Source organism: Anguilla rostrata, chromosome 6, assembly GCF_018555375.3.
Source record: "Anguilla rostrata isolate EN2019 chromosome 6, ASM1855537v3, whole genome shotgun sequence".
Taxonomy (NCBI): domain Eukaryota; kingdom Metazoa; phylum Chordata; class Actinopteri; order Anguilliformes; family Anguillidae; genus Anguilla; species Anguilla rostrata.
In genome coordinates, this window is record NC_057938.1 from 14,023,560 (window position 1) to 14,050,814 (window position 27,255).

The window sequence follows — 27,255 nt, forward strand, 5'->3', positions numbered from 1 at the left end:
GTCGCCTGACTGAAAATTTATGGACTTCCATTTATTTGCAGTGGTCCTGCAATGTGGTCTGCCTGGAAGTGTTCCTTCCGATGAGTTTTGTACATTTGAGGTATTTCTGTTTATTGCCAGACTTACAGTGTGACACTTACTGAACTGCGGGATCCTCTGGATTGCTCTACATGAGCACTATCTGGTGATTGGTCCTGGGGTTGTCTAGTCTGAAAACCATCTGGATCCTGTATCTCCAGAATCTCCTACCTGAAAAGTGTCTGGACATTGACGATGGTTTTGGCATCAGCCATGTAGTCTTCCTCGGCGCTCATGGTGCTTTCCTTGTCCACCACCACCACGTTGGCAGCAAAGGACACACCACAGCGCAGCAGGTCATCCAGGCTTCAGGGGGAGACAGGAGAAGCATGTGGTTAAACTTCCCCTTTTCGCAGTAAATCTGCTCAGGTTGTTACACAAAGTTCAGGACAAATGCCACTGCAGCGAGGCTGAATCTGAGCGCCCAATCAGAATGGGTGTAGCTGACATGAAATAAAGCTGTACTTTATAGCGCGTTTGAACCAGAAACCTGTGAAACATTTAACTGCTTCAGAGCAAGAAGACAGGACATCTCTTTTCAGTACATTCAGAGCACATGCACACAGAGTCTTGTGAAAAAACTCCCATTTCCAAAAAAGGTATTCAGGCATAGCTTTCATCATTCAGCAGCACAACATTATTACTTTTAGTCACATGGACCCTTCAATATTAATTGCTGAATTATGAGACAATTACGGTATGTGGAGCTGGATGAGGACTATCTAAAAAAAGATGTACTGCACATTCAACATAAAAATACACTGACCACAAAGGCAACTGTCTTTCACCTTCCAGGGTTTTGGTGGGCAGCAAACACACTGCTCCTCTGCAGGAGCTGTATGTCTCTCTGTTGCCATTTTATTTCCCTCTCATAGTGACACGGTCACTGTGTCCAAAGGCTATGCTGTTCAGCTGAGCATACCACCTGTGGGTCTGATTGGACCCTCGCTGCAGGTTGCCATAGTGAGGAGAGGAGACCGAGACATGACTGGAAGATTCTTATCTGCCCGACAATAAAACAGGACCAAGACTCCTATGTATGTACTACTCTATCTTGACCTTCTCTACAGAGAGGTTATAGTGTGTTTTTAAAAATACAATGCTAGGTCACTGATAGACCAGAATTGTCTTTTTTTTCAATAGCATAGATGTGTCTGTATAGAGTCTGTCTAATAATGTGCAACATATAATGCATATGTATATGTATAATGTAATGATTTCATTTAGAATATGTAGCCATACTTAGCTGATATATCCCATATATTTGGTGCAGGAAAAAAACAAGCATTCTGAGAAAATGTGTTGAAATATAAACAAATGTTCCCTTAGGCCCTTTTCTGCCTTCTAGTGGAAAAAGGTAGATTCTGTAAGCTTCTCTCACTGCTTTTTGGGGAGCCCCTCAGTTGATATATGGGTATCATATGGGTATATATATATATATATATCTTGAGTAATATTATCCATGCAGAAAGCACCAGAGAATGTTCAACCCACGCAAAGACTTCTCACTTACTTGTCAATGGAGCCAACCATGTAGTAAACCATGGGAAACCAACAGATGGCCTCAAGAAATTGCGTATCTGGCCTGGAAAATGAGCAGTGGCAGTTCAGTCACCCTCAATGTGATGCATTTAAAAACAAAGAGCAGTTATAAACTGCTCCACTGAGAAATGGAGACGAACGTTTCCCCTGCACATAAGCTTGGCTTAGCAAGACATAAAATAATGATGGATGAAAACATATTTTTTATGTGTTTTTGGCAACTTAATTCTAAATGCTATATTTTTTTGTGAATCCTCAAAGACTAGCCACTTAAACCTTTATTATTATTATTATTATAAGTAGTAGTAATAGCAACAGCAGTAGTAGTATTCTTGTCATTGTTGTAGTTATTACATACAGCTAGAACATAATTCAATAGAACAGAATAGCACAACATACTTACTGATTGTCTAAGAGCAGCACAATGGGGTTCAGCTCTTTCTTTGGCCTGAAGTAAGCACGCAGCGGGACTATGAAGTTGTACAAGCCATTCCCCGCTGTCTCAGCAGAGACTATGATCACCTTGTTTTTGAAGTGGTACCCTTTGGCATCTTGGTAATTGTTATGCCTGCAACCCTAATATGAAAAAATGCAGCAATCTAAATGCAAAATCAGCTGATAACTTCACTGTGCCAATTTGCAGCCGCCCAGGAATTTATCCAGCACAGAATATTGCATGGTCCTTAATCTTGCATAACTTGATAATATCACTGAGTTAAAGGCTTCTCCAACATAAAAAGTAATTTACTTTTACCTTTTCCAGACAGAGGCAACAGAATGGTGCTTTTTCTTTCAGTAAGTGGCAGAACATCTGAGAGCTTCCAATATAAGGCAAATTTGGAGGATACCCTTTGACATAGCTTGTAACAAAAGAGAAGCAGTGTCAGTTTGTTTTGAGTCCTTCTACATTGATAACATGAGTCCTGAGAACATGCAAGAATGCACATTCACATTTATGCGGTGGTTCACAATAATGTTAACAGGGAAGATGTGAAGTCAAGATTTTGTAAACAACATTTTGGATCATTTGACAAAATTATAATTTTGGTACATGCTATAATTACTGTACAATAATTGTTCTGTACAATAATTGTATCATATTGGTTGCTGCATTAATGCACTGACCCATCAGCCGATTCATTTTCTGAGGGCGAAGTTTCATCCTCTGATTGGTCGGTGAATAGGTCACATGTCTGGAGGCAGGAGGGGTCAGCCACTTCCAGCACGGTGGCTATGCTAGGCCTCCGGCTCCCTGTCTTGGCATCGTCAGTAGGAAGCATCAGGGTGGGCCTACAGTCAGACCTGCAGCTGGTGTCCTGCAGGTCTATTGCTACGGTGCCTTAAAGAAAATGCACATAAACACCAGTAAGGCTTTTTAGTGAACCTTACACACCCTGCAGTGTTAGACGTACCCCAAAAACGCCAAGATGGAAGCATGTATTGCCTGGTGGCGCAAGATAGTCAATACTGCTACTTTTTTAATGTAATGTTCACTGGATTCTATTGCCAATAAAAATGGCTGAGCCACAGTCAGTCTGTGCCAGATATTAAAGTGTCATAGTATGCCGTATTGTTTTAGATCAGTAGTCAACAAACAGTATGTAGGTGTTTTATTCGGTACTGTGCCATTGAGTTTTTAGCATTAATGAACAATGATGTGCTAAGCAAATGCAACTGAATGTGGGGGGAAAAAAAGAACAAGTAAAGCATTTGGCTGTAATTTAGGAGTATTCAGCTATATTTTGAATATTTAGCTACATTTTTTTCAGACAGTTAATCAAGACATATTTTGGGGAAATGGCCAGCTGTCTGAAACTTTAAAATGCTGTACTCTCTTAAAAGTCAAAACTCTTTCAGTCTAGAATAAATTATATTGTCATGCTCTTTAAGTTCAAAGCCAAGCACTTATTTAACAACTAATGGTATTTTTCCCAAGTGAGACATAGCAAACAGTTCTAGTGTCTTTATAATTAAATCTTTAATGACAGGAAGGATATTATAGCGAGCATAGATCATTTCCTGCCTACACAACTCACTTTTGAATATGTACACAGGAAGTCCACTCTGTTGAGTGTACAACATTGTCCTTGCCCACGGTAATGATGATGCTGTGCAGAGGAAGTGCAGTCTAAGGAGTCTTTAGTTCTACTGCATTGCCCTTACCCACACTAGCAATGATGCTGTGCACAGGAAGTCCAGTGGGTCCATGAAAGCCAGCCAGCGGTGACCTCTTTTTGCCTTTTTCTTGCTTTGTCTTGACGGTGGAGTTTTCCTCCTTGGTGATGTTGATGTAGAAGCAGGTGTCTGAGGCGCTCATGATGTATTGGGGTCCAGGGTTCAGACAGATGTTCTTGTTGTCCTCTCTGCGTACACCAATTAAGCACACCCCATACCTGCAGATGCAAAAACCAGCAATCACGTGAACACCTTCATCCCTCGAGCAGACTGCACAGTTCTGTAAAACCTTTGCTTCTCAAAACAAATGCCAGCCCATACTACTGAGCATCCACAGACCATATGGAAAATTTCCAATGTAGACAATGCAGCCAGTAGGTAGGGGGAAGGGTTTCAAGATGGCACATGGCAAATAAGTTCACTTCCAATCAGTCTAAATAAAGAAGGCACCTGTTCCAACCGTTGCATTAGTTATAGTGTACATGCAGTTGTTTTGACATGTAATAAAACATTTAACATTTCACAATTCAACAACTGAACATATGTCAGGCTCAATTTTAATATGGGTGTAATGCATAACTCACTCACTCAGTGGGTGATAGCATGCTTTAGAAAGTTTGCCAGAGATAGATAATATATAATATAATCTTATATGGCAAACAAGCCTTGCTACTCACTTCTTGTGGGCATGAAAGGATGCATAGGTGAAGCTCTTCCCCTCATAATCAGCAAAGAAGATACTCTGCTCCAGGATAATGCTGTAGACCTCATTTCCAGAATACTTCCCACTCATTCGCTGCCACAGTTCTGGAGACTGCTGCCCTTCCCTGGAAAAACCAGTCACCTTGTCATGCTAATACATTTATTTGTATACTGACAACTGTCATACAACTGTCATATAACAGCAAAAAACAATAAAAATACATTTCTTTTACAATATATCCTGAAAGGGCTTAACTATGCTCAGTATTAAAAGTAAAAAAAAAAAGACTAAAATAGAGAATAGTTTAAACAAAAAGTCATCAACAAAATGAGGGAAAAACAAGAGGAAAATAACTTCTAGAAGAAAGCATAACAAAGTGGGACACTGTAAATGGGAGTAGGCATTAGAGAGGAGATGGGTTTTCATGCAGCTTTGAAAAATGCAATTAGTTATGTATAATGATGCATAATTAGCTTAATAGGTTATGTAATCTAATAATCTAAATATAAAAATAATTCTATTAAATAGTAATTGTGAGTAATAGCTCCCCCTGTTGCATCACTCATTAGCTTGCCCTCACCCAGTACAAGAGATTGAGCCATTTTGTGCAGTACATGATTCATCAGCTGCTTGGTAATCGGTATTTCCCTCAGGGTTCAGGCAGAAGCTCCCCGCCCGTCGGGGTTCAAGCACATGACCCACTGGCACAGCGCTCGGCATTCTAACTAGCGGACAACCGCACAGAAAACACGCGCAGGTGCATTGTGGGAACTCACAGTCCCTGGGAGGTGTGCACGAGCAGGGTGATGAGCGTGGACGTGGCCGGGCACACGCAGTTCAGGGCCAGCATAGCATACTTGAACTCCTCTTCGCACACAACATGATCTGGCAAAAAAATAAAAATAAAGAAGGAAAATGTGTTCATTCAACAGAATAAAATTGCATGGCACCTGGGAGTCAGGCCAATATCTTTGTTTACTTGTGTGTCTTATGTTTACTCCGACAATTATGTGCTGTCAGAGTTCGCTGTGTAATTATCATTTCATGCGAGTTACTTCATGGACACCTGGATGTGATTACTTTTCTTATTATTCATTTACCCAGAGTAACCTAAACGGCATGATGCCATCATTCTGTTCTGTTATTTACCTGCAAACTTCACATGAAATTTATTTTCTGGCTTGAGAATCTGGACGTACAGGGGGCAATTAGGAGCAAAGTCCTTCACTGCCCAAGCTCTTAAAATTGTCTGATGATCCTGAAATACACATACACATAAATGCACACACACACACAAACACACACATAATACAATTGGCTGTAATGAAGAAAAAAAGACAGCAAATTTAATATAATCTCAATGCTTTGAATCTTCCATGCACTAATTAGAAACTGAAGACTCCACAAGAGAACTGCCATTCCTATCTAAATCAAATTAGAATATGACAGAAAAAGTTCAATGCTTTACAATTGAAAAGACAAAAGAAAGAAAAAATATTTCTCATCTTGGAGGAAAATGATTACTTTTCATCTCCTAAAATATTTCAGTCAATTTGAAATGTTTGTTTTGATTTCACATCTGTTGGTGTCTGTCAAATTGGCTCTACCAGTTCCACAGTCTGTTTAATGTCCCCATTTAAATTTGTTAAAAGTGGCGAATGGGGATTTTTGACAGACTATGTCTGTACAGTGCTCATTATGACTGTTCCAGTGCCGAAAGCCCCCTCAGGTCATGATGCAATTTTGATGGACAGGGGGTGCAACCTGAAGGCAAAGGCAAGGGCGAGCAGCAGCAACAGTAGGAGCTAATTGAGTGTAATGGTGATCTGGGATGAGACTCCTGTGGCTAATTCCCCTGTATGAGTAAACACTAACGAGGGCGCAAATGAGTGCCTGCTGGTTCAGGCTGGGACCAAAAAGAAACTGGCTCAGCTTGCAATAAGCTAGCAGCTAAATAGAAGGGCCAAACGTCATGTGTTGTTTTGTTCATCTTTGGACCTTCGCTATTATTAATTTCTATTTAAAATGGAATTTTGAATTAGACAACTATCCGATACTATCTGATATCTGATATCTATCTGATGTTTAAAACATTCCTGTTGGAGCATGTGGGAATGCCCAGAAGAGCCTAAATGCACTGCTTCCAGCTGAGCAGACAGATTGCACTGACTACATACACTATATGATCAAAAGTATCTGGACACCCCTTGGTCTGGGGCTGTTTTTCGTGGTTTTGGCTAGGCCCCTTAGTTCCAGTGAAGGTAAATCTTAATGCTACAGCATACAGTCACGTTCTAGCTGATTTTGTGCTTCCCCTACAGCCTGGGGAAGGCCCTTTCCTGTTTCAGCATAACAACGTGAACAGTGAGGTCCATACAGAAATAGTTTTGTCAAGAACAGTGTGTAAGAACTTGACTGGCCAGCACAGAGCCCTGACCTCAACCCCATCCAACACATTTGGGATCATTTGGAAAGCCAACTGTGAGCCAGGCCTAGTCGCCCAAGCTGTGTCCAACCTCACTAATGCTCTTCTGGCTGAATGAAAGCAAATCCCTGCAGCAATGATCCAATATCTAGTATAAAGCCTGAACTAGAGCAAAGGGTGGACTAACTCCATATTAATGCCCATAATCTAAGATGAGATGTTGGATGTCAGGCGTCCACATACTTTTGGCCATGTAGTGCAGGGCCGGCCCTAGGATTTTGGTGGCCCTTAACAAATGTGTGGTCGAGCGGATTTGGTGCTGTTGGATTCTGTTGAGCGGTCAGGGTTGGGGGGGGGGGGGGGTAACGAAAATAATGTTATTTACCTTATATAAACAATGGATCGTGTGGCCCCCCCTCGTGGTCATGTGCTCCCCCCCTAGCGGTTGTGGCCCTAAACAACCGCACAGAGCGTTTATGCCACGGGCCGGCCCTGATGTGGTGTATCAGTCACGTACTATCTGGAATTCTCATGAAAAAGCAGATGAGCAGGAATGCTGAAAATGTGCCTCGAACTACCAGTCTGTACTTCAAATAAATTATAGCACAGCAGCGATCAGTCATACCAATATTTACTGACACAGACCCTGCTAATTAAATCTAGAGGGACGCGACCCCAAGCAACATACCGCAGCTGTACGGTCCACTTCATAACGACTGCTTAAGATGAAGCAGCCCTCGGCATTGTCCAGTCTAGGAAAAAAAATAAAAAAGTTCAATACGCCATGGAGGTTACACATATTATACATTGCAAATGCCACACTGGCACAAACGTGGATAAGCAGTATGCTGTATGGCAACTGAAACACACGAGACTCAATCAACAAGCAGTAAGCCACAGTCGGACATCAATATGTACGAGTCGGAATATCAAAAATCGATAAGCTCTACAAGTTTTGTTAATAAAATATAAAGAAATGTCCAACCAATAGTAGGAAAGAGGAAGGCTGCTTGGGAATAAATAATGATCATAAAAAAATCACTATTTTAAAATCTGTATGCACATATAATGCTCTATAAATATGAACAAAAAACTTTAGACTAAGTAGCTCCCATTATTGATTTTAAAGTCTGGTGACTGATTTATGTTCAATGCATTTAATGGGGTTTTTATAAACTTATAAGACCTTGCAATTCATTTTGTCCCCTATAGCGGACATAATACTATCAGCCCTCTAATTCACCAGTTGGCCTGTTCTGCGCCCTAGGAAACTTCAAAGAGCTAGGCCAGTGAAATAAGACACAGAGAGCAGGAACTGAAGGGGTAGCCATCAATGGTTTAAATGTGTGTGTGTGCATGAGTGTGGGTATGTATGTGTGTGTATGTGTGTGTGTGTGTGTGTGAGAGAGAGAGAGAGAGAGAGAGAGAGTGTGTGTGCATTAACAAGGGTGGCCTGGGAAACCTCACACTGGCCTACCTCATACTATTAGGATTCTGTACCTAAAAATTGGTGAACACTCCTATGGGTGCTATGTTGGAGATTCTAGGTCGGTCCATACCAGTATAAAGCAGAAGCCAGAGAGTCACTGCTGGATTTTTAACCTGGTTTATAGTCTCTCTACATGGTATCTCACAAATATTTTCACAATAGCCATTATTGGCTGTCACTCCCAAAAAGTTCTCAAAATGCTTAATGTTTAATGTCACCACAATTCTCTCAAGGAGAGGGTTAATTTCCCTATAACATTAAAAAGACGTTCTGTATTCAGAGTGCTGAACATTAAACAAGTATGTTAGCTGTTAAAATTGATGGATTCAGAAATTAAACATATTTTACTTAATCCTCATTTCCCCGGCAATTCTATGGTCTTATCTCAAAACAATATATTCTACTAAGTGGAAACCTACACTACAAGCGACATTTAATAAAATAAAATCAATAATACAAATTAAAATATTTTCACTGCAACATGTTTTTGTCATCCAAGACACTTGTATTATGTCAAAAAATGAAAACAGTTAAAACATTTTTCTCCAGTATGTTTTTTTTTCCAGTTGTCTGGATTTGCAATTGATCACAATGCTTCAGCCAGGAGGTAGAACTAATTAGTGAAATCTGCTGGCTGAGTTTATGGTTGGAAGAAACATATGGCAGGAATTTTACTGAGCCCTGGATTGTCCACCTGCAGGATTGTCCACCATGATCGTTCTGATTCTGCACTCTCCAGACTGACCAGAAGATGGTAGTAAAGCACAGGCAGCTTTGCCCTCTGCCTTCACGCAAAGTGTGTGATTCCACGCTCAGATCAAAAGAGATGGGTTAAAAGCCTTTGGTTCTCACTTCTTACTGAATAATAATGATGTGTGTGTACGTGAAAATATTTACCCCTCCCCCCAATTTTTCCATTCTCTAGTCACTGCTGTGCCCTCCACACCTGCACACAAAGGACTGCAAACATTCACACTCCTGCAACAAGCTCTCCCAAAGGCCAATGGCGTGGAGGTGTAAACACGTGGAACGCTGTTAAAGCACTGTCAAAGTCTGCTTTATCTGAGCAGGGCCATCCAGGGCGGGTGCACAACTGGCCACAGCATCGCCTCGGTGGGAAGGGATTTCAGTTGGAAGGGCATTCAATCAGGAGCCCTCAGTTTATATAAACAGCACATGAAATGTGCTCTTCCAGTTCAATATCTGTGTGAGCTCAATTGGTTCCAGGCTCCTAAATGTATATTATTTATAATGCATGGTATGTGGATGGGATATTTTAATGCACTCACTGCCTTCTATTTTTCACACTACAGTCCACCCAGTTCTATAGAAGAGGGAAAGTTCCATTTGGAGGAGGGGAGTATCTCTCACTAATTCCTGCTAGTAGCCTGTGGATGCCTGGCACTCAATATTGCAAGGACCCCCAGTCATAGTTAAATCCATGACAGTGCCCTGCCACTGCCCTGACACTGCCTAGACTCAAAATGAGCTATCAACAAAGCCCAAAGATTTGATCCTGAAAACTACAGGGCCCAGCCTGCATTTGTGACACATAGTTAAGAGTAATTTGTAGCATGACATCACAATAGGGCTCGGCCCGATGAGGTAAGAAAACACTCACTTGGCCCTGAGCAGGTCCTGGTCCTTCAGAGCCGACCCTTGGAGATAAATGACCCTCTGTGACCACAGTGGGATCTGCAGGACCCTCCGCACCTGGGCATCCATTTCGGTCGGACACAGGATGATGACGTAGTAGTCCTGCAGGGCAGGCCGGAGGCAAACAAACGTGACCAAATGAGCCGTTTGGGAAATGGTTCCAGTGCAGATCCTATTAGGCCAAACGAGCTTCCTACTCCCCAACCCAAGGTCTGCTCAGTGATTTACGGCCTGTTTATGAGCACGCTCTACAGAAAGAGCAGAGCAGAACTGCACTTCACTCAATGGTCTGGGAGCTGTGCAAGCTGCTTCAGCCATTCATCATCTGCCACTCCGGTCTGGGTTGGTCCATGAAGCATTATCAACATCTTTGATATTCCATACAGCAGGTACATCTTTCCTCTCTGTCATTCACAAACTGTTTGTTCTTTTACCATTTCCCATCATCATAAGATAGTGTGGGAGTTGGGAATTAAAGGTCTGCAGTCTTGCAGTATATCCTCCTGGGGAAAATATCAGAGGCTCATAAATGAGTTGCATACTGTAAGTAATGCCTCTCAGAATGTATGTACATAAACACATATACATGAACATACACACACACACACACACACAAGCATGCTCTTTAAACATACATACTGTTCCTTAGTTAACTATCAACGCCTTATTCTATGCGCACCTGGACAGTTTCTATTGGAAATGTAAACTAGGGGAACAATTGGAACTAATTGTTTTGTTCTAAACTCATTAGTCAAGGTTTTCAGGCTTGCAGACAACTTGGTGTGCATGCTGTGGGGTATGCCGCAGACATGAGGTCTTTCCCTGGTGAATATTAATCTAATGCCTATTGATTTTTCTAAGTTCAAATCAATTTTGACATCCAATTAAAAAAACACATTGGATAACTACTTGCAGGGAATCTGTCAACAGTTACTGGCATGGCAAGTATGCAGTCTGTCAAATCATATCTTGGGAGACAATACCCCATATCTATACACCACTGAGAATTTGACATTTTTCAGGGATAAAATTGGATATTATTATTTTGGACATATGAGGATGTCAGCATGTAACAGCCATTAAACTTAATGGCTGTCATATTTGTTCTATGTGGAAGCTACACCAACTTTTCAATTATATGTAATCAGACAAAAAGCAATGACTATCCAGCCTTTCATCAAAACAGATGCCTAGCTGGCTTGCTCAGATTCACCTAAAATGCTAAAGTGCATCTATCGAGACAGTAACAAAGACCATACAGCATAATTAGCCTTAGCTGGAGGCTATATAGCAGCCTTGTGTGTTTCAGTGACAGAAGTGCACCGGCTAATTTACCAATTAGACAGAGCTATCTACCTACTGCAGGCTGTTTCCCCTCCCCAACCACAGAGAATAGCTACCTAGTGACCTAGGCCTTGTGCATGCATTGCTAACAAGCCTGCAGTTGCCTTAACACTGCTTTTAACTGCTTTGAGAGTTTTTGTTTTGTTTTCGAATTTAAGAGAACAGCCCCAGGTGCAGAAATATTGATCCTCATTAAAAACAATATTTAAAATGATTTTCATGCTTTATAAATTGTTAATGATTTAGTTGTAAGTAATTGGACCAACAATATTTTGGTCCAATAGTCAAGTGTGTTATTTCCCAGGGTAAGGGAAATACAGCGACCATTTTATGAAGCATCAAAAAATATTAATCATTAATGAATTTAATTATTTGTCTAGTGAGAAACTTCTATTACTCAGCCTTAGTCAGACCTTGTCCCTTGCTCTGTGGAAAAATAACTAATTAAATCGCTTATTATTGATCTCTATTCATCGGTCTGTAGGTAGGCTGTTATTCTCACTGAGTATTTATCCTTTGCCAGAAACCGTAAGAAACAAATGGCATTCATATCTTCTTTTTTTTTTTTTACTAAACTGAGATCTGCAGTCCATCACCTGTAGCCTTGGATGAGCGTAGAACTCATTGAGGAAGTCCATGAGGAGGTCGATTTTCAGGGAACTGACACACAAGACCACGTGTCTCTCCGTCTCCGCTCTGTGTCGACTGTAGTTCCCTCCGGACTTCTGTCGTTCCATCCAAATGTAAGCCAACTGCTCAAACTGTCAATGACATGCAAATTCATCTGAAATTTGGACATAAACAATCACCACAGGAGCACAGGCATTTCATTAAATGAAAAAGACATGCTATCAGTGACTCATTGATTTGAATCAATCATTGGGCGTTCCCACGTAGAGCAAAAACATTTCATTTGCTTGGACCCAATGACAGCTCATTATAGCTTCACAAATGATGGAGTTCATGAAACCTCACTATCATCACTAATATTTCAATGTGTCATTGTTTCCCATCTGAAGATGACATTGGCAACTAAGAAAAATGTTTTTATGTTTTACATTCTTTTCTGCCTTTTTTTTGTCTTAATTTGCATAAAGCAACATACCATGAAACAGACTGAGCCCAACTGCAGTAGCTGTGGCAAAACCCTTAAAGGAAGGTAATTAGCTTCTATTGATTTTCTGTTGGAGCCGGTGTTAACCATATCATTCACTCTCAGGTGGGGGCGCTTACTTGGATTGGCAGCGCGACGAGGGCAACACAGATCATGATGACAACCAGCAGCTTGGAGGGCCAGATGTTCGGCGTGACATCGCCGAAGCCCACCGTGGAGAAGGTCACGATGCAAAAGTACAGGGAGTCAAAAAGGCTCAGCTTGTTTCCCGCCCGCTCCAAGTGCTGAATCCCACAGATGCTGCTCAGTCACAAAAGCAGCCCCGTAAGAAAAGCACTTACATGGTGATTTTAAATATAAATGGGTTTTTAACACATTTAAAATGACTGGGATATTTTTCCATTTGTGATTTCATATTCTACTAATTCTGGACATTTATGCTAGCTATGTGACAACCCCCCGAGGCAGCTTGACTTTCACACCCTATTGTGTCCCACACTGCCTGTGGCTTTACTCGGGAGGAGAGTGGCTGTTATGTGGATTATGAAATGTCACACCGTGCTTGCGAAGAAAAAAAATCTGACACCTCTTTTCTCAAAATCAAAGTTAAAGATGAATCTTGATCGAGTCCTGGCCAATGCTTCTTCTTTTCTGTTCCAGAATTACTTTGGGTGAGTCTAATAATTTCTTAATAATAATCTGCAGCCCATGTGCGATGTGCCTACAAAGCATGTTCACTTACACACATGCATTCAGATTGTATAGGTCAGCCCAAACTAACTAAATCTCCAGACTCTCAGTATGGAACTGTCATATAACACAATTTTATGTTAGTAAATGGCTGTTATTTCAAACGCTTTCATGCATGCAGCCTTACTTTGTCAATAACAAATGCAGGTGTTTCTGTCTCAACAAGAAAAATGGGCTTAATGATCAATTGTTGCCCAGTGTTTTTGTGGATCTAATTGAGTAGTGATCAACAATCAAGATGACCTTCTGAGCTGGTACATGTTTCATCCTGACCACAAATCAATTTGGTACGTGACAACTATACAAAAGCACAGACTGTCTGAGCATTACTTCAAATGCATCTGGCATATAGTCAAAGAACACATTATGCTGTTGAGAAGGGCTTGTCTTAATTAAAGTCACCAATTATTACATATTAAAATAGCAATGACATAACTGGTCACTGCTGATCACACGTGTCTAGTAATAATGTCATATCATCAAATGAAGAAGCAATATTCCTCAAGGACAGTCTATATGGCATTCTGGCCTCTTTCGCATTACTTCTTCCGGTCAGTATTAACTTCCAGTGATCTACCCGCAAAGGTTCCATCCTGACTTTCAGTAATGGTCTAAAATGATCTTTGACCTCAGTGGGTGCACAGGCAAGATTGCCTAGATTAGGTGGTTGTGCGCGTGAGCCATCCTTTGTTTGGTTAATGGATTTCGGTTTGACGGTTATCAGAACAATACATTTGGAGTCCGTTACTAACTCAACAAAGATGATGGATCTTGTTTACAGGAATATTATATTTCATTTATTATTTCTTAAAAACATTACCATCTGATCCTGCTGTTTATATCTGAATGCTACCTTCAAAATACAGGATATAACTTTTTTCAAACTGACAGGTTGTACTGCAAGCTTGTGAAGATGTGATTTTGGCAGATTGAAATAGACTATTAAAATGAAATTGAGCCGTGTCCTGTGTAAATTGCCACTAATGTGGAGAGGCAGTTACACCATTTTTTTTTAACTAAAAATAATTAAACTCTGGACAGGGGACAGTGATCAGTGTTTAAGTAAAAATTCTGATTCAGGGGATGTAAAACTGACATGCATATATTAATTCAGCTCCACAAGAACTTATATATAATTCCATATGATTAATCTGTCCAGCAAAAAAGAAAATGCTGTTCACAGATCATAGGAACACTAATACACCAGGAGTCAGTAGTGGTTAATAGTAATAACATTATATATTAATTACACATAATAGAGTAGTTACAGTTTATTCCAAGATTATTAAACGCGCATCAGGGTTTCCGGAACACACCTCTTGATCCTCTTTCAGTACACTGGCAAATATGCAGTTTTCCTCTACGGACATGCTAGTTAAGATCATCGCTCCTTATCTATTTTGCTTCGGCTTCGCATCACCTGCTGTTCTACAGCATCGGTGATGAAATTTGTGGGGGTCCCTCGTTCTGTACTGACATCTGTCCCCTCAGCAGGTCTGTTTTCCCTCAGAAGCACAGACACAAGCGCATAAGTGCATTTAGACTTGTTTACCAAACAAGTTTTGTGTGGCCTTTAATTAACTGAGGCGCTGTCACATACCCAGGTGTACCGTTGACACCACTTGAGGGCTGCAGCAGTGTAGCTGCATAAAGACTCTTCCTCCTCTTGCTCTGAATACAGTTAGCAAACCGGGGAGCGGTAAGATGCGCCTCGACAGTGGCAGATAAATATTCATGACCAGCTGGTAAATATTGACTGTGGGGATTATTTTGCAGAGCACCAAACCCAACACCTCAATGCCATCGGGCCACATGATGGAAGACACGAACACAGACGAGGGGGGCTGGGCATTGTTGTGCGGCATGGGAGAGGAAGAGATTAGCGGGAAATATCTTAATTGCAATCAGGGGAACCTGAACCGTGAATGCGCTCATGCTCTGAGTCACCGTGACGGGAATGACAAGCGGGTGTAGTAGTAGTAGTAGTAGTAGTAGTAGTTCATAGTTCTTCATAGTAGTAGTAGTATTAGTAGTAGTAGCAGTTGTATTATATATTCAACATTGTTCAGCATATTTTATGAGTCTTGCATTGAGAGAGAAGGTGTAAAAAAGAAAATTAGCACCATAAATGTAGAATGTAAAAAAATGACTTCGAGCACACGCGACACACTGTAGACGATGAGTATAACTCAGAAAGCTTATTAGCATAGGCAATCTCAGAGCATGATGTAGAGGCAATCGCTCAGCAGGACAGCTAAGCTACGGGTGCAGCCTTTCCTGGCACAGAATCATAAAAAGGAGCTGTATCTATAAATATGTGGAGATGTGGTTTTGACAGTAGGTTAGCAGCAGAGAGGATATCCCTATGTACTCAAAAAGCCCTCAGTATTTTCTCACATTCCTCAAAATTCAACAAAACCACATTGCCCTATTTGTTTGCCAAGACTGCATTAATTTAGGAAAGCTTCTCATCATCAGGTTCCGAAACCTGTTTATATCAAGGATTGGCTTTTTTTACATTAGTCTCACGTAATCAGTAATTACGGGAATTGCATCATGCAAATAAAAGCCGATTTTTTTCCAGGAAGCAGGATTTTAAACTTGCAAGTAATGGTTAAGACGTAATGTTCCTTGTGGCATTTGCACACAGATTGAATTAGAGGAAACAGAAACCCTGCCTTACATATTTCATGGGTACACTGGGTTATGAAACCAGCAGAGTACATTTTGTGGCAAATGACACTAAGTGCTTTGTGCTCACAAGAGGAACCCAGAGACAATTAGTGGCAATTCACACTGTCAATAACCCAATACAGCCTCATGTCGGACTCATGTTAAGGACATTAAAAAAAACCTCCTTAAAGGCTGTCCATCACTCACATTAGCTCACAAAGGGCCAGAAAATTATTGCAATGTACTGTGGTTAATTCAAATTTCCATTAGGCGTGCAGTACAAGCCAGTAGTTAAAGTCACAGCAGTCGGTCTCTGTTGGGTCTAATTGAAAAAATACTTGAACATAAAACTCACCCAGTGAATATCAGACAGAGCATCGTGGAGATCAAAATGAGGACCTGATTGAACATTGCAGACTGTGTGCGCTGAATGGCTCGGTGAAGGTCGTTCTGGAGAAAAAGCAGGTGTCAGAACACATTCTGCACGTAGCCAACATGCCCCCAGTGCTGAAGCACTTCATTAATTGCTAGAGATCCATTTGAAGGAGAATTCAACATGCCACCGTGACTGACAAATTCCTCAGCAAATATGCCATTTCTTTTCTCACACCTTTAATGTTCACTAAGCAATGATACTGAATATCTTTAAACATTCCCCTAGTCAGATCTGCCTTTATTAAAAAGTGCTAACTGAAACACTTTGAAATGATTAATGTTGCAAAAATATTGCCAGAATTTGCTACAGGAAACTGACCAATTTGTTTTGTATATTTAATAAATCTATATTTAAAAAATTCAGAACACAATTCAGTCAGACATTTTACTATGCTTCATGGGATTTGCTCAGTCTTCAGATCCAGAATACAAACTCACCTTTTTACCTTGGGCTATGAATAGCCCCTTCACTAATTACCCACCCTCTCCCTTCCCAATTTTTCTTTATATTTAATAATTATTTTCTGTATAAATGCACTCTGAATAAAGTTTGACTTCACTTGACGTCTACTGATATCTGCTACAAGGGCGTAACCTTACTTTGAATATCGGGGGTGTTGAAATGCATATATCCTTCAGAACTGCATCATAACATGAAATCCCTTAGTGACCAGTAAATTATTGCCTTTTATGCATGAGGGGGTGGGTGGCTATTTTTACCTAAAAAACACAAGGAAAATCAGACATTGACTATTTATTCCTGTTGCTTTACTACGTATATGAAACTATTTTTCTCATCATCATGCTATACTATTAGAGGGAGGGGGGCATTATTTGGCCTGTTTTGTAATGTTTGTAATGTAAAGTATATGAATTTTACTTAAGATATTGTTGGATTATCATTGCATCAATTACATCTATTAGCCCAATGGATAGTTTATAATGTGAAACTAATATCTTTGAGTGTTTTAAAAGCCATTTGTTGTTTTGACTCTTTTTCTAGGTGCCTTGTGAAGTAAACATAGCGTTTCATCACAGGGACTGAAGAACAGGGATGTCTGGTCTGTTGATAATTGTGCATTTATACAGCTAGTCAGCCATGGCTAATCCAGGCATCTGTCCTTCCATAGGTAAGAAGAAAAATTTCTCGATATAAAAAAAAAAAAAATTTAACTAGGAATTGATATGTGTGTCCATACATAAAATCCTTAAAGATTACTTGCTTAAATGTTTATAACAGGAAACTTTAAGAAACATAACGTGATGATACCCTGTACAGAAACAAGGGTCAAAAGTATGTGAAATGCTTTCTCTCCTGCAGTTGCTCACTCTTCTCCACAAAACATGTAATGATGAGAAAGAATAATGCTTTCCACAGTTGGGGGTGAAAGAAAATGTTAGCCTTGTTAGACTTAAGTATGATAGAAATGTGTTAGAATGGATGCAGATACTCACTATCATATTCTCAAAGGCATGTTTGGCCAGCCAGCAGTTAAGAAACACGGGGATGAAGAGGTTTCGTAATGGATTCCACATAATCTGAAGGGACAGAGAAACAAGTGTAACCCACTCACAGCCTAATTGTGGAAACCAAGCTGTGCATTCACCTGTAAATTATTTCAGTGTTTTCAGTTTATTGCAGTACACATTACATAGTACACAAATGTCCACAGGTGGGTTTAGTTAAGAGTCTCAATGAAATGCAGGTTACGGGTGGAAAACTATGGTGATTGCTCAAAAATGAAGTTACAGTTATAATTATTTGCTCAAGTAGGGCACTTAGAGAGGGTTTTATCTGTAACTACAGACAATTTCTATGGTTGGTAGAAGAGTAGAATTGTTGTCAGGAAACTGTTCTCAGAAATCTGTTAGATTGCAAGATACAGGATGAGGCTAAGCTGTATTTCAATTAAGCAAAGTGCATGAATTAGAATTCTTGGCAAGAGTGTGAGGCTTTATGGAACCCAGAACAGCTGGAGACATCATGTACCACCAATGATTGAACCAATCATCTTTTCCAGGAAACTCTCTCACTTGCTCTAAAAGAATAACCTTCTTGACCCCTTCCAGTCTATCTTTAGGTCTGGCCACTCGACGGAGACAGTCCGCTTCTTCATCACTGAAGCACTTCAATCAGCTAGAGCATCTTTACTGTCTTCTGTCGAAATCCTACCAGACCTCTGCAGCATTTGACATGGCTGAAAATATGCTCCCCCTCCCCACCCTGACCACATTGGGAATCTCATGCTGGTTGAATCCTTTCCCACTCTGGGAAGTTCATCCTGTAATGGTGGCTTATCTACACCCCATGGCCTTCCTACAAGTGTCCCCCAAGGTTCCATACTTGGCCCCCTCCTCTTCTCTCTTTTCATTTAATCTCTCAGTTCTGTAATCTCCTTTCATGGTTTTTCATGCCACTTCTATGTTGATGGTAGGCTTTCCTCTCTCCCACACAGATCTCACTACACTTATCAGCCTGCCTGACAGACATCTCCAGTTAGATGGCTGACTGTCATCTGAATCTTAATCTGGCCGACTGAGGTGCTTTGTTATCCTGCCAAGACACAGTCTGGATACCAGAGGAGAGAGGTATGGACTTTGTTATCCATACCTCTCGCACAGTCTGGATACCAGAGGAGAGCCCAAACAGAGCGCTGCAAAAAGTCTATAGTCCTAGGTGGCAGATAAATAACTGTCGTTCTCTCCTTATACAATATCTGAAGAATTTACCCCTTAGTTTTAATGAGTGCAGGAAACACGCCCATCCTGGCCTTATCAGCTGAACAGGTCACAATAACCTAACAATGTTAATTACAATTTAATGGCTATAATTGGGTTGAAAACGTGAAATAAATATAAGGGAATATAACAACAATTTGAATCCAGATTCCTTGACCTTTATCTTTATATTTAACTTAACTTACATTTCATTTAATCATGAGGCACATGCACCTGCTGGTCTAGGGATGTTCTTAGACAGGCCTGGCACAGCTAACATTGAGATGGATTCCCTTACATTCTTTTTCATTGTAATAGTTCTGGAAAGGAGCATTTTCCACATTAATGTAATATAATGTCAAACTGTGATTGGTCCATAACAGTCAGTGACTATGTATGTATGGTAGCACCCCCCATTATGGAATTCATAAAGCCTCTCTCTTCCACTGATAGTACCAAAGGAAATGAGCCGCTGGAGTCACTCCAGGTCAACAAGCTCAAAGACAAAAATTGGATTTTGTAAAGGAGCGGTGTCAAGCCCAAATCCTGGAGAGCCGCAGTGTCTGCAGGTATTCCTACTTTTCATTTAATCAGCCGGCAGTTGAGGCCTTCAGAACAAGTTGTGTGGATTCTTTAGTCAATCTGCGACTTAAATTAATCAATCACTGGCGCTACAACACGTCGAAGCCAGCAGACACTGCACTCCAGGATTCTGACACCTGAGCTGTGAAGAGTCCAGCTCTGCTTTAGTGCTCAGTTCTTCTTACCGTGAACAGAAAGGGCACAGAGTTGATCATCTCCAGAAAGAATGGCATGCGAAGAACCTGGTCCCAAATATTTCCCTGGAAAGTAATGTGAAACAAATGTGAAATTGAAATTTAAAATTAATGACAACAGAGTAAAAAAAATGTATTTACATGAACTTGGAGAGCCATCTCCTCAATCTAATTTCAAACAGTAAAATACAAGAACATTGCATCCCATTTTATGGTTAATAAGGAAATAGAAATCATAGAAAAATGACACGGCACTTCTTCAAATCTATTTTATTATCTGAGGAAACAACAGTTTGGATATTTCACCTTCATTAAGGTGCACATGATACTCTCAAACAGTCATTTCAAACAGTCCGGATGCTGGACACAGGTGTAGTTCCTAACAGCAATTAACTTGTGAACACCTGAAGTCCAAATCACAGACAAAAATATTTGACATTTTTAAATTAAGGTGATAGCAACACAACTGATTTACATGGGAATTGGGAATTGCTTCTCTGGCAGAACCAGCAAGTATATGGTTTGCAATAGGCAGTGACCCATAAAGTAAACAAGCAAATTAATAACTCAATAAAAAAGATAAAGTGCTATATATTTGTTTTAGGTGTTCTTAGAAGATGTGTGCCTTTCTTTCAAAAATCTATTATTTTTTAATAAGTTGGTGTGGGGGATCTCACCAACTATCCAAGCTGACTTTATTAACCTGGTCACCTAATCACCCCCTGTTTAAGGTGGTTCGAAATGTCCTCCCTCTCCATCAAAGCTATGTGGTCAGCATTCTGGATAACAATGAAGCCCATACATCACCCAGGTAGCTGTTACACACTATGCTTGAAGCAAGTTTTCTCCCTTTACTGTGAGCACTCAAATCTTGAAAAGCACTATATAAATATTATACATTATTATTTATTATTTAATACACTATTATTATTATTATTATTATTATTATTATTATTAGCAGTATTAGTAGTAGTAGTAGTAGTAGTAGTAGTAGTGGTTATAATAGTAGTAAGTAGTAAGCTGTTTTTTAAGAGAAGCTGAGTTAAAGCTGCAGTGTTTACACCTGCCAAAAATATCCAGAGCATTTGCTTGAAAAGGAGGGCTAAAGTGAATTAGTATGCAAAAGCTGTGGGGGATATTAATGCACACATGTAGCAGACAGCAGTGGAAAAAGGCTAATTTAGTCATTTTGACACAGCCTGCCCTTCCTTCTTCCTGTCGATTTGGGAGATGAGTATAACATTTATCCTGCACATTAACAAAGTTCACGGAGGGACTGGGTTTCCATGGCAACGCATGGGGCACAATGACTAACCTTGTAACTCAGATAAGTCAGCAGGATGGTCTCAGAAAGGCTGATCAGCGCCACAGAAACCTGAGATGAACACAAAGCCACTTTTTAAAAGATCACAATCAAATTGAGAGAAAAATCAGACAGGCAGACAGTGCAGCTGCTTTAGCATATCGAGCAACCATTCAGTTGTTCTAAATCTTTTACTTATGATACAATTTGACAGTGTAACCATATTATACAGGAACAGCTTGAAATTTTTTTTTTCTCACCATCCCCTCCCTGATACATAATGTTTGTTTTTATATTAAACTGCATTTTCAGGCCTAGCTGGTTTTAGATATTCCATCTTAGGCATGGTTATGGATTGACATTGAGGCCTACAGGGATCTTCTGAATCATGTGTTGCTAGTTTGCTTGTGTTGTTTAAGCTGTGACTACATTGTCACACTTAGCTTTTACTGTTGATAATTGAGTATTATTTTAGAGAGAGAAAATATTTGCCTAGCTAATTAGACGATGCTATTTCCAGTTACTGTGCCAAAATTAGCATAAAAACAATAGCAAGTATAAAACCAATTAACGTTAAAGAAAAATTAAGACTATTTGAACCAATTCTGTGGTGATTTTGGTTCAGTAACAGCAGTAACATGATGCTTAAAGTGGGTCTTACACGGGTTTCATAGTGTCTGAAATAGTGCTACATATTGCCACTGACATTTGTATACATAAACATTATGACCAGGTTACTGCAACTGGTAATACATCTTATCAATTCATTTGCAATTATGTTATCATGCTGCATAACCTTAAGGCAAAAATTATAAGCCATTGATGATGTTAACGAGTATTTCCATTATCTATACCTGCCTATCCTGGTCAGGGTCACAGGGGTTGCTAGAGCCTATACCAGAGTGAATTGGGCGATAGGCAGGAATACACCGTAGACAGATCGCCAATCTATCGCAGGGCACTCACACCATTCACTCACATGTACATACCTACTGTATGGGCAATTTAGAGTCATCAATTAGCCTGCCTGCATGTCTTTTGACTGTGGGAGGAAACCAGTTTACCCAGAAGAAACGCACACACACACACAGAAGAACATGCAAACCACACAGAAAGGCCCTGGCTATATATATTGGCACTATATTCAGCTGGTAAAAAATGTTGTTAAGATATACTTAAAATAAAATGCCATGTATAGGCAAGTCAGGGGTATCAGCTACAAGGCCACAATAATCACAAACAATGTCCAATTAATTTAAATAGATTTTTTTTTTTTTTAAATTAAAAAATGTAAAAATGTATTGTGTTCTCTGTGCACTCTATATTCTGTATACTCTGAGCTTCATGTTATTTCACATTTGGAAATCATAACACAGTCATGACACATGCTTCTTATGCTCAAAACCTGCAGTGGTGTCCTTACATAAGAGTACTTATAAAATATATAGCTTCAGAAAAGTCCTTCTTTTACTCAGAACCTGCAGTGGTGTACTTACATGACTGTACTTATAAGATATAACTTCAGAAAATAAAACTCCTTTCAGAAAAATTACGATCGCACCGAGGGAAGAACTGTGGAGTGAGAGAGGAGCTACGACAGACAGGATTCTACAGGCCTATTTACTTTTACTGTTTTAATGTTAGATGGTGAGCTTTCAGGGGCACAATTTCGTATTACAGCTTTATTGACCATAACAGTTATTGCTGGATTGACTTCTGCCAGTTGTATCAGTCTCACAGCCTTTCAATCTCGAAAGATTCACTCAGTGGCCTTTGAGGCCTGCCAAATCCCGAAACCTGCCATCATTTATTTGGCAACTTTCCCCTTGAAAGCTTTGACCTGGCAAATACAAGAAGAGAAGCACAGCCTATACTTACTAGAAATTGACCCTAACCTCAGCTTAAACACTGTAATAGCAGGCTCAGAGGAGCATTCAGTAGCAGATACTGCCAGAGAGTGCCTGTTTCAACCCCCTACACCCCCCCCCCAACCAATTACCACCCATTCACCAAAAAAATAAATAAATAAATCAGAAATTAAACTTATCAGTCATTCAAGAATTGTTCACCACCGCTTTGTAGATATGACATTTTTATACACTCTGAATTAACTTCACCTGTTTGACATTTTCCATTTTCAGTAAGGCTTCTAATGATGGAACCACATGATTGCCTCATAGGAACTTAATGACAGCTGATGAGCAATTTTGAGGTCACACAATTTATCAGCATGCAGAAATTCAAATCTCTAACAACCTAGCAATTTAAATCACATTTTCCCGAACATGAATTACACATGACGGCTACTCCAGCAATGTTCCTTGTAACTGAAAGATAATGTTTAAGCAAAATCCAGGAAACTGGACTAATGCATGCACTGGGAATGTTATTAATGTTCTGGAATGTTCTGAGACCTAAGACCTGGGCACCTTTCTTTTAGAAACAAAAATGACAGTGTGTAGTGTCAACACCCAATATGAATGTTTTCCTGTTTCATTCCAGTATTTTCCAGTTTAATAATGTATTTATGTTTTTATAAGAGAGCCACAGTGTTCTTTGTATTATTATGTTGTCTTTACTATATAACTCAACAACATTGTACAACTCAGACAACAGAAGTGACAGGGACTCAAAAAATGGCAATGAACTGCGGCAAGCCCTGAGGTAATGCTGTGCACCAACTACAATTTCATAATGCAAACAAAAACATACACAAGCCCTACTCCAGAATCACATGCAAGACACACAAAAGATTCACAATGCACTATTGCATCCCTCAGAGCAATGTCACAAATGATCATTGAAAGACTTCCGATTGTTTAGACAATACATAAGACATTTACAGGAATTAAAAAAAACTGTAACCTCAGATATCTTTAGTGTACTGTAGTAATAACCACTGTAGCAGTCTGTTTAAAATTGTTCATTGTCTAAGTCATTTTAGTTTTCCCAGTCATCACTCACGATTTGTCATACAGATTGTCAAGTCGGTAATAATCCCCTACGAATACTTTATGTGTTTGTTAGGGCATTCATATAGTGTTCTGCTAAATTTAGTCACCCTTGTTATTTGCACTTGATGTTGTTGGTCTCGTAATTATGTTGTAAAATGTTGTACTAAAGTATGGAGTTAGATAACTGCCAAAATAGAACTAAATGATTGGTCACGAGCAACCGTGAACTCCTGGTTTGTCGTACTGGTGGTCTAAGCTAATGCTTTAAACATGAAGGCAATTTACCTGTAATATCCATATGGCAAGGCTTCTATCAACCCAGATTATAGGAGACCTGGTGGTACAAAATTGCATTTGTTCAGTAAGAACCTTGGCAAACAGAATGACAATTAAAAGACTGATCCTATCCCTTAACATAGCTAGACAATATTGCTGGATATCATAAATACACCTTCTGACAAAATGATTACTGAAAATGTTGCCAAAAAAAAAAAAAGACTGAAAATCATAACTCTTCCTCATACACGACATTTCCTTTATGCCATCCTATCTTCATGAGTTTCACTGCATACAAGAAAAACAAACAAAAACAGCATTTAAAAATATACTCACCAGCACTTTATACTCACCAGTCAATCGCAAATAATGTATAGTTTCGATATGGGCATCCCCAACTTGAAAATATGTGGAAAAAAGAAAATTAACTTTAGCAGCGATGACAGAATGACTAAAAAATGCAATCCATCCATTTTGTTGTGTGTGTGAAGTCATCTTATTAACTGAAGCAGAAATGGATATATTTGCTCCATAAAATATCAGTCTGCCCTACTTTCTGTGAGTTCAGTGGTGTAATCCTTGCCATTGTCTCTGTTAGAAATCATGGCAGCCGTCCCCCGCCATCACAACTGTTGATAAGGATTTAGGAAATATGGAAAATCTAACTTAGCTTAATTATTGGCTGACTAGCAGTCTCAGTGTTTCCTCTGTTTAACATAGCCCAGCAGGGCGGTGACTGCAATATTTTGTATCGTGCCCCTGCTTTTCAGACCTGATACAATTAGAACCTCATGAGAAAAACTGAACGCCAGGAGAGAATTACAATCTTATGTAAGTGCCAAAATTTACGTTCCAATAAATGTCAAGTGGAAAAAGGCACAAAAGCAGAACAAATTTCCCTGTTTGCTGCTAGCCACTCCATTATTCCACCCACACACAGAGGCACTCACATCTTCTGATGTCTATTTCAACAGTGCCTGTTGTCCTAGTTTTAACTTAACAGCACTGAGATTTAATACTGGATATGACTAGTACTGTGACAGACTGCAACTGCGAGAATCACATCATTTCCCAGTCTGAAAACCCATTCGGCTAATATGTCGTATTTGAGAGCAAAAACTGAAATGACTTAAATATGTTTCACCATTTCTTCTTGTTCCATAGTGAGAATGTCTAAGTGCAGTGGTTTTGTTTGTAACACGATAAAATGTTTTCCACATTCAAATGAGAGCGGCTGGCTTTTGTCTTCTGTAAAACACCATCCGCTTATTGTCAGCTGCATGTTTTACTCCACAAGACTACAGGTTTCCCAAAGTGTCAATGTTGTAATTTTCAGAAACAGAAACCAAACACTGTCTTAGAATATGTGTGAAAAACGTGCAGCACATATAATTTCACATATGGAGTGAGCACACATTCTCTTGAATAGACAGCAATGACAGCCCGTTTTAAAGGCTTAGGAGCATTTGTAGACTAGACTCGTATGTAAAGAATGCATTTACCACCCATGTCTTGTTCCAGGGTCATCATGGTACACCCGGCAAATATATAGAAGGCAGCTTAATATCTTGAGAGAAAAGTGAAATACACGAATCCTAAGACCTGGAATGGGGGAAAGAGATGGGCCATTATCAAACTGCGCCATGGTTCATTTAGAACTGAACATTGGTATAAAACACATTTATGATGCAACACTGCACTTGTGGACCAAACACATTATGAAAATACATTAAATATTAGAACCCCTGGTGGAGTAAAAATTATGTTTAATTACCACATCGTGAGATCGTGCCCAGCAAGTATACTTACTTGATCTTTGGTTTTTGATGAAAAACAGTTTGAGCCTCTCTTTGAACGAGTTTTCATTGACATAGAATTCAACTTGCACCCTGAGAGAAAATGAAAGTAGTATGTTCAAAGATAAATCTACATAAACATTCCTGCATGCATGCATACATACTGTACATACATACATACATACAGTATATACATACATACACACATCAAGAGTTTAGAATTACTGTATAGGTCTTATCTGCAGACAGTATACTCTGAAATATCAAGTGTTTGCAATTTTGATGTCCCATATCAAAGCACAGTGTTGCGCTCCATGCATGTTAGCTTTAACTTTTTTTAAAGGCATAATATGCAGTATTATTATTTTAGCATTGCTGTGTTCCTGCTTACAATCAAAGAAGTCTCCTCCTCTTAATGGGTCTTCAACCCCTCCCACTCACCCTGAATAAGCTACCTGACCAAGTCACTGACACGCAATTCATTAGAAACCACCAGTACATTTTTCCCATGTATTACCTGGGACCATGAGCCAAACATGTACAAATAATTTGAAGACCGGACATTCCAGTCAGAAACTGGCAACTCTAGCTGGATAGCTAGAGGTAACTTTACTTACAGGTACAACAGAAAAAATGCTATCTCCATCTCGTTTCATCTCCTTGGCAAACTACAGCCGATGCCACCAAGGAAAAGCAATTCCGAGGTTAACTCTAGTTCTTGAACGAGCCCTGTCGGCTTGTCCTTTTGCTTCACAGCAGCTAGCTAGCTACCAACAAGCACTCCACTGAGATTTGATCCCACACCACAGGCTCTGTAGCCACAGCCACCCCTCCCCACACTGGGCCATGCCCAGAAATGTCCCGAACATATTTTAGTATAACAAATACAGGTAAAGGGGACTGAAAACTGAGATTGACAATGCATCATAGATATGTTTTCGGACGATTGTTTTATAATATTTTCAAGGAACAATCCTACATAATATGCCTTTAAATAGTCATTTCAGGGGTTTATGGAAAATTACAAAACACATATGTTTTGACAATT

The 27,255-nt window shown here is 39.8% G+C and overlaps 1 protein-coding gene across 1 annotated transcript in view; it reads right to left on the minus strand.

Moving 5' to 3' along the window:
- Positions 1-27,255, minus strand: part of kcnt2a (potassium channel, subfamily T, member 2a) — a 51,782-nt gene that overhangs the window by 12,757 nt on the left and 11,770 nt on the right. The window contains exons 2-22 of the mRNA XM_064338523.1: positions 26,221-26,300; positions 25,914-26,013; positions 24,765-24,809; positions 24,421-24,469; positions 21,194-21,253; positions 19,870-19,944; positions 17,840-17,923; positions 16,305-16,399; positions 12,646-12,826; positions 12,009-12,173; positions 10,034-10,170; positions 7,612-7,675; positions 5,648-5,756; positions 5,275-5,383; positions 4,473-4,622; positions 3,784-4,013; positions 2,746-2,959; positions 2,375-2,480; positions 2,024-2,196; positions 1,592-1,663; positions 250-384 (exon numbers count right to left, since the gene is read on the minus strand). Of these exons, the coding sequence (XP_064194593.1) occupies positions 250-384; positions 1,592-1,663; positions 2,024-2,196; positions 2,375-2,480; positions 2,746-2,959; positions 3,784-4,013; positions 4,473-4,622; positions 5,275-5,383; positions 5,648-5,756; positions 7,612-7,675; positions 10,034-10,170; positions 12,009-12,173; positions 12,646-12,826; positions 16,305-16,399; positions 17,840-17,923; positions 19,870-19,944; positions 21,194-21,253; positions 24,421-24,469; positions 24,765-24,809; positions 25,914-26,013; positions 26,221-26,300 (2,433 nt within the window). The remainder of the gene's footprint in view (positions 1-249; positions 385-1,591; positions 1,664-2,023; positions 2,197-2,374; positions 2,481-2,745; positions 2,960-3,783; positions 4,014-4,472; positions 4,623-5,274; positions 5,384-5,647; positions 5,757-7,611; positions 7,676-10,033; positions 10,171-12,008; positions 12,174-12,645; positions 12,827-16,304; positions 16,400-17,839; positions 17,924-19,869; positions 19,945-21,193; positions 21,254-24,420; positions 24,470-24,764; positions 24,810-25,913; positions 26,014-26,220; positions 26,301-27,255) is intronic.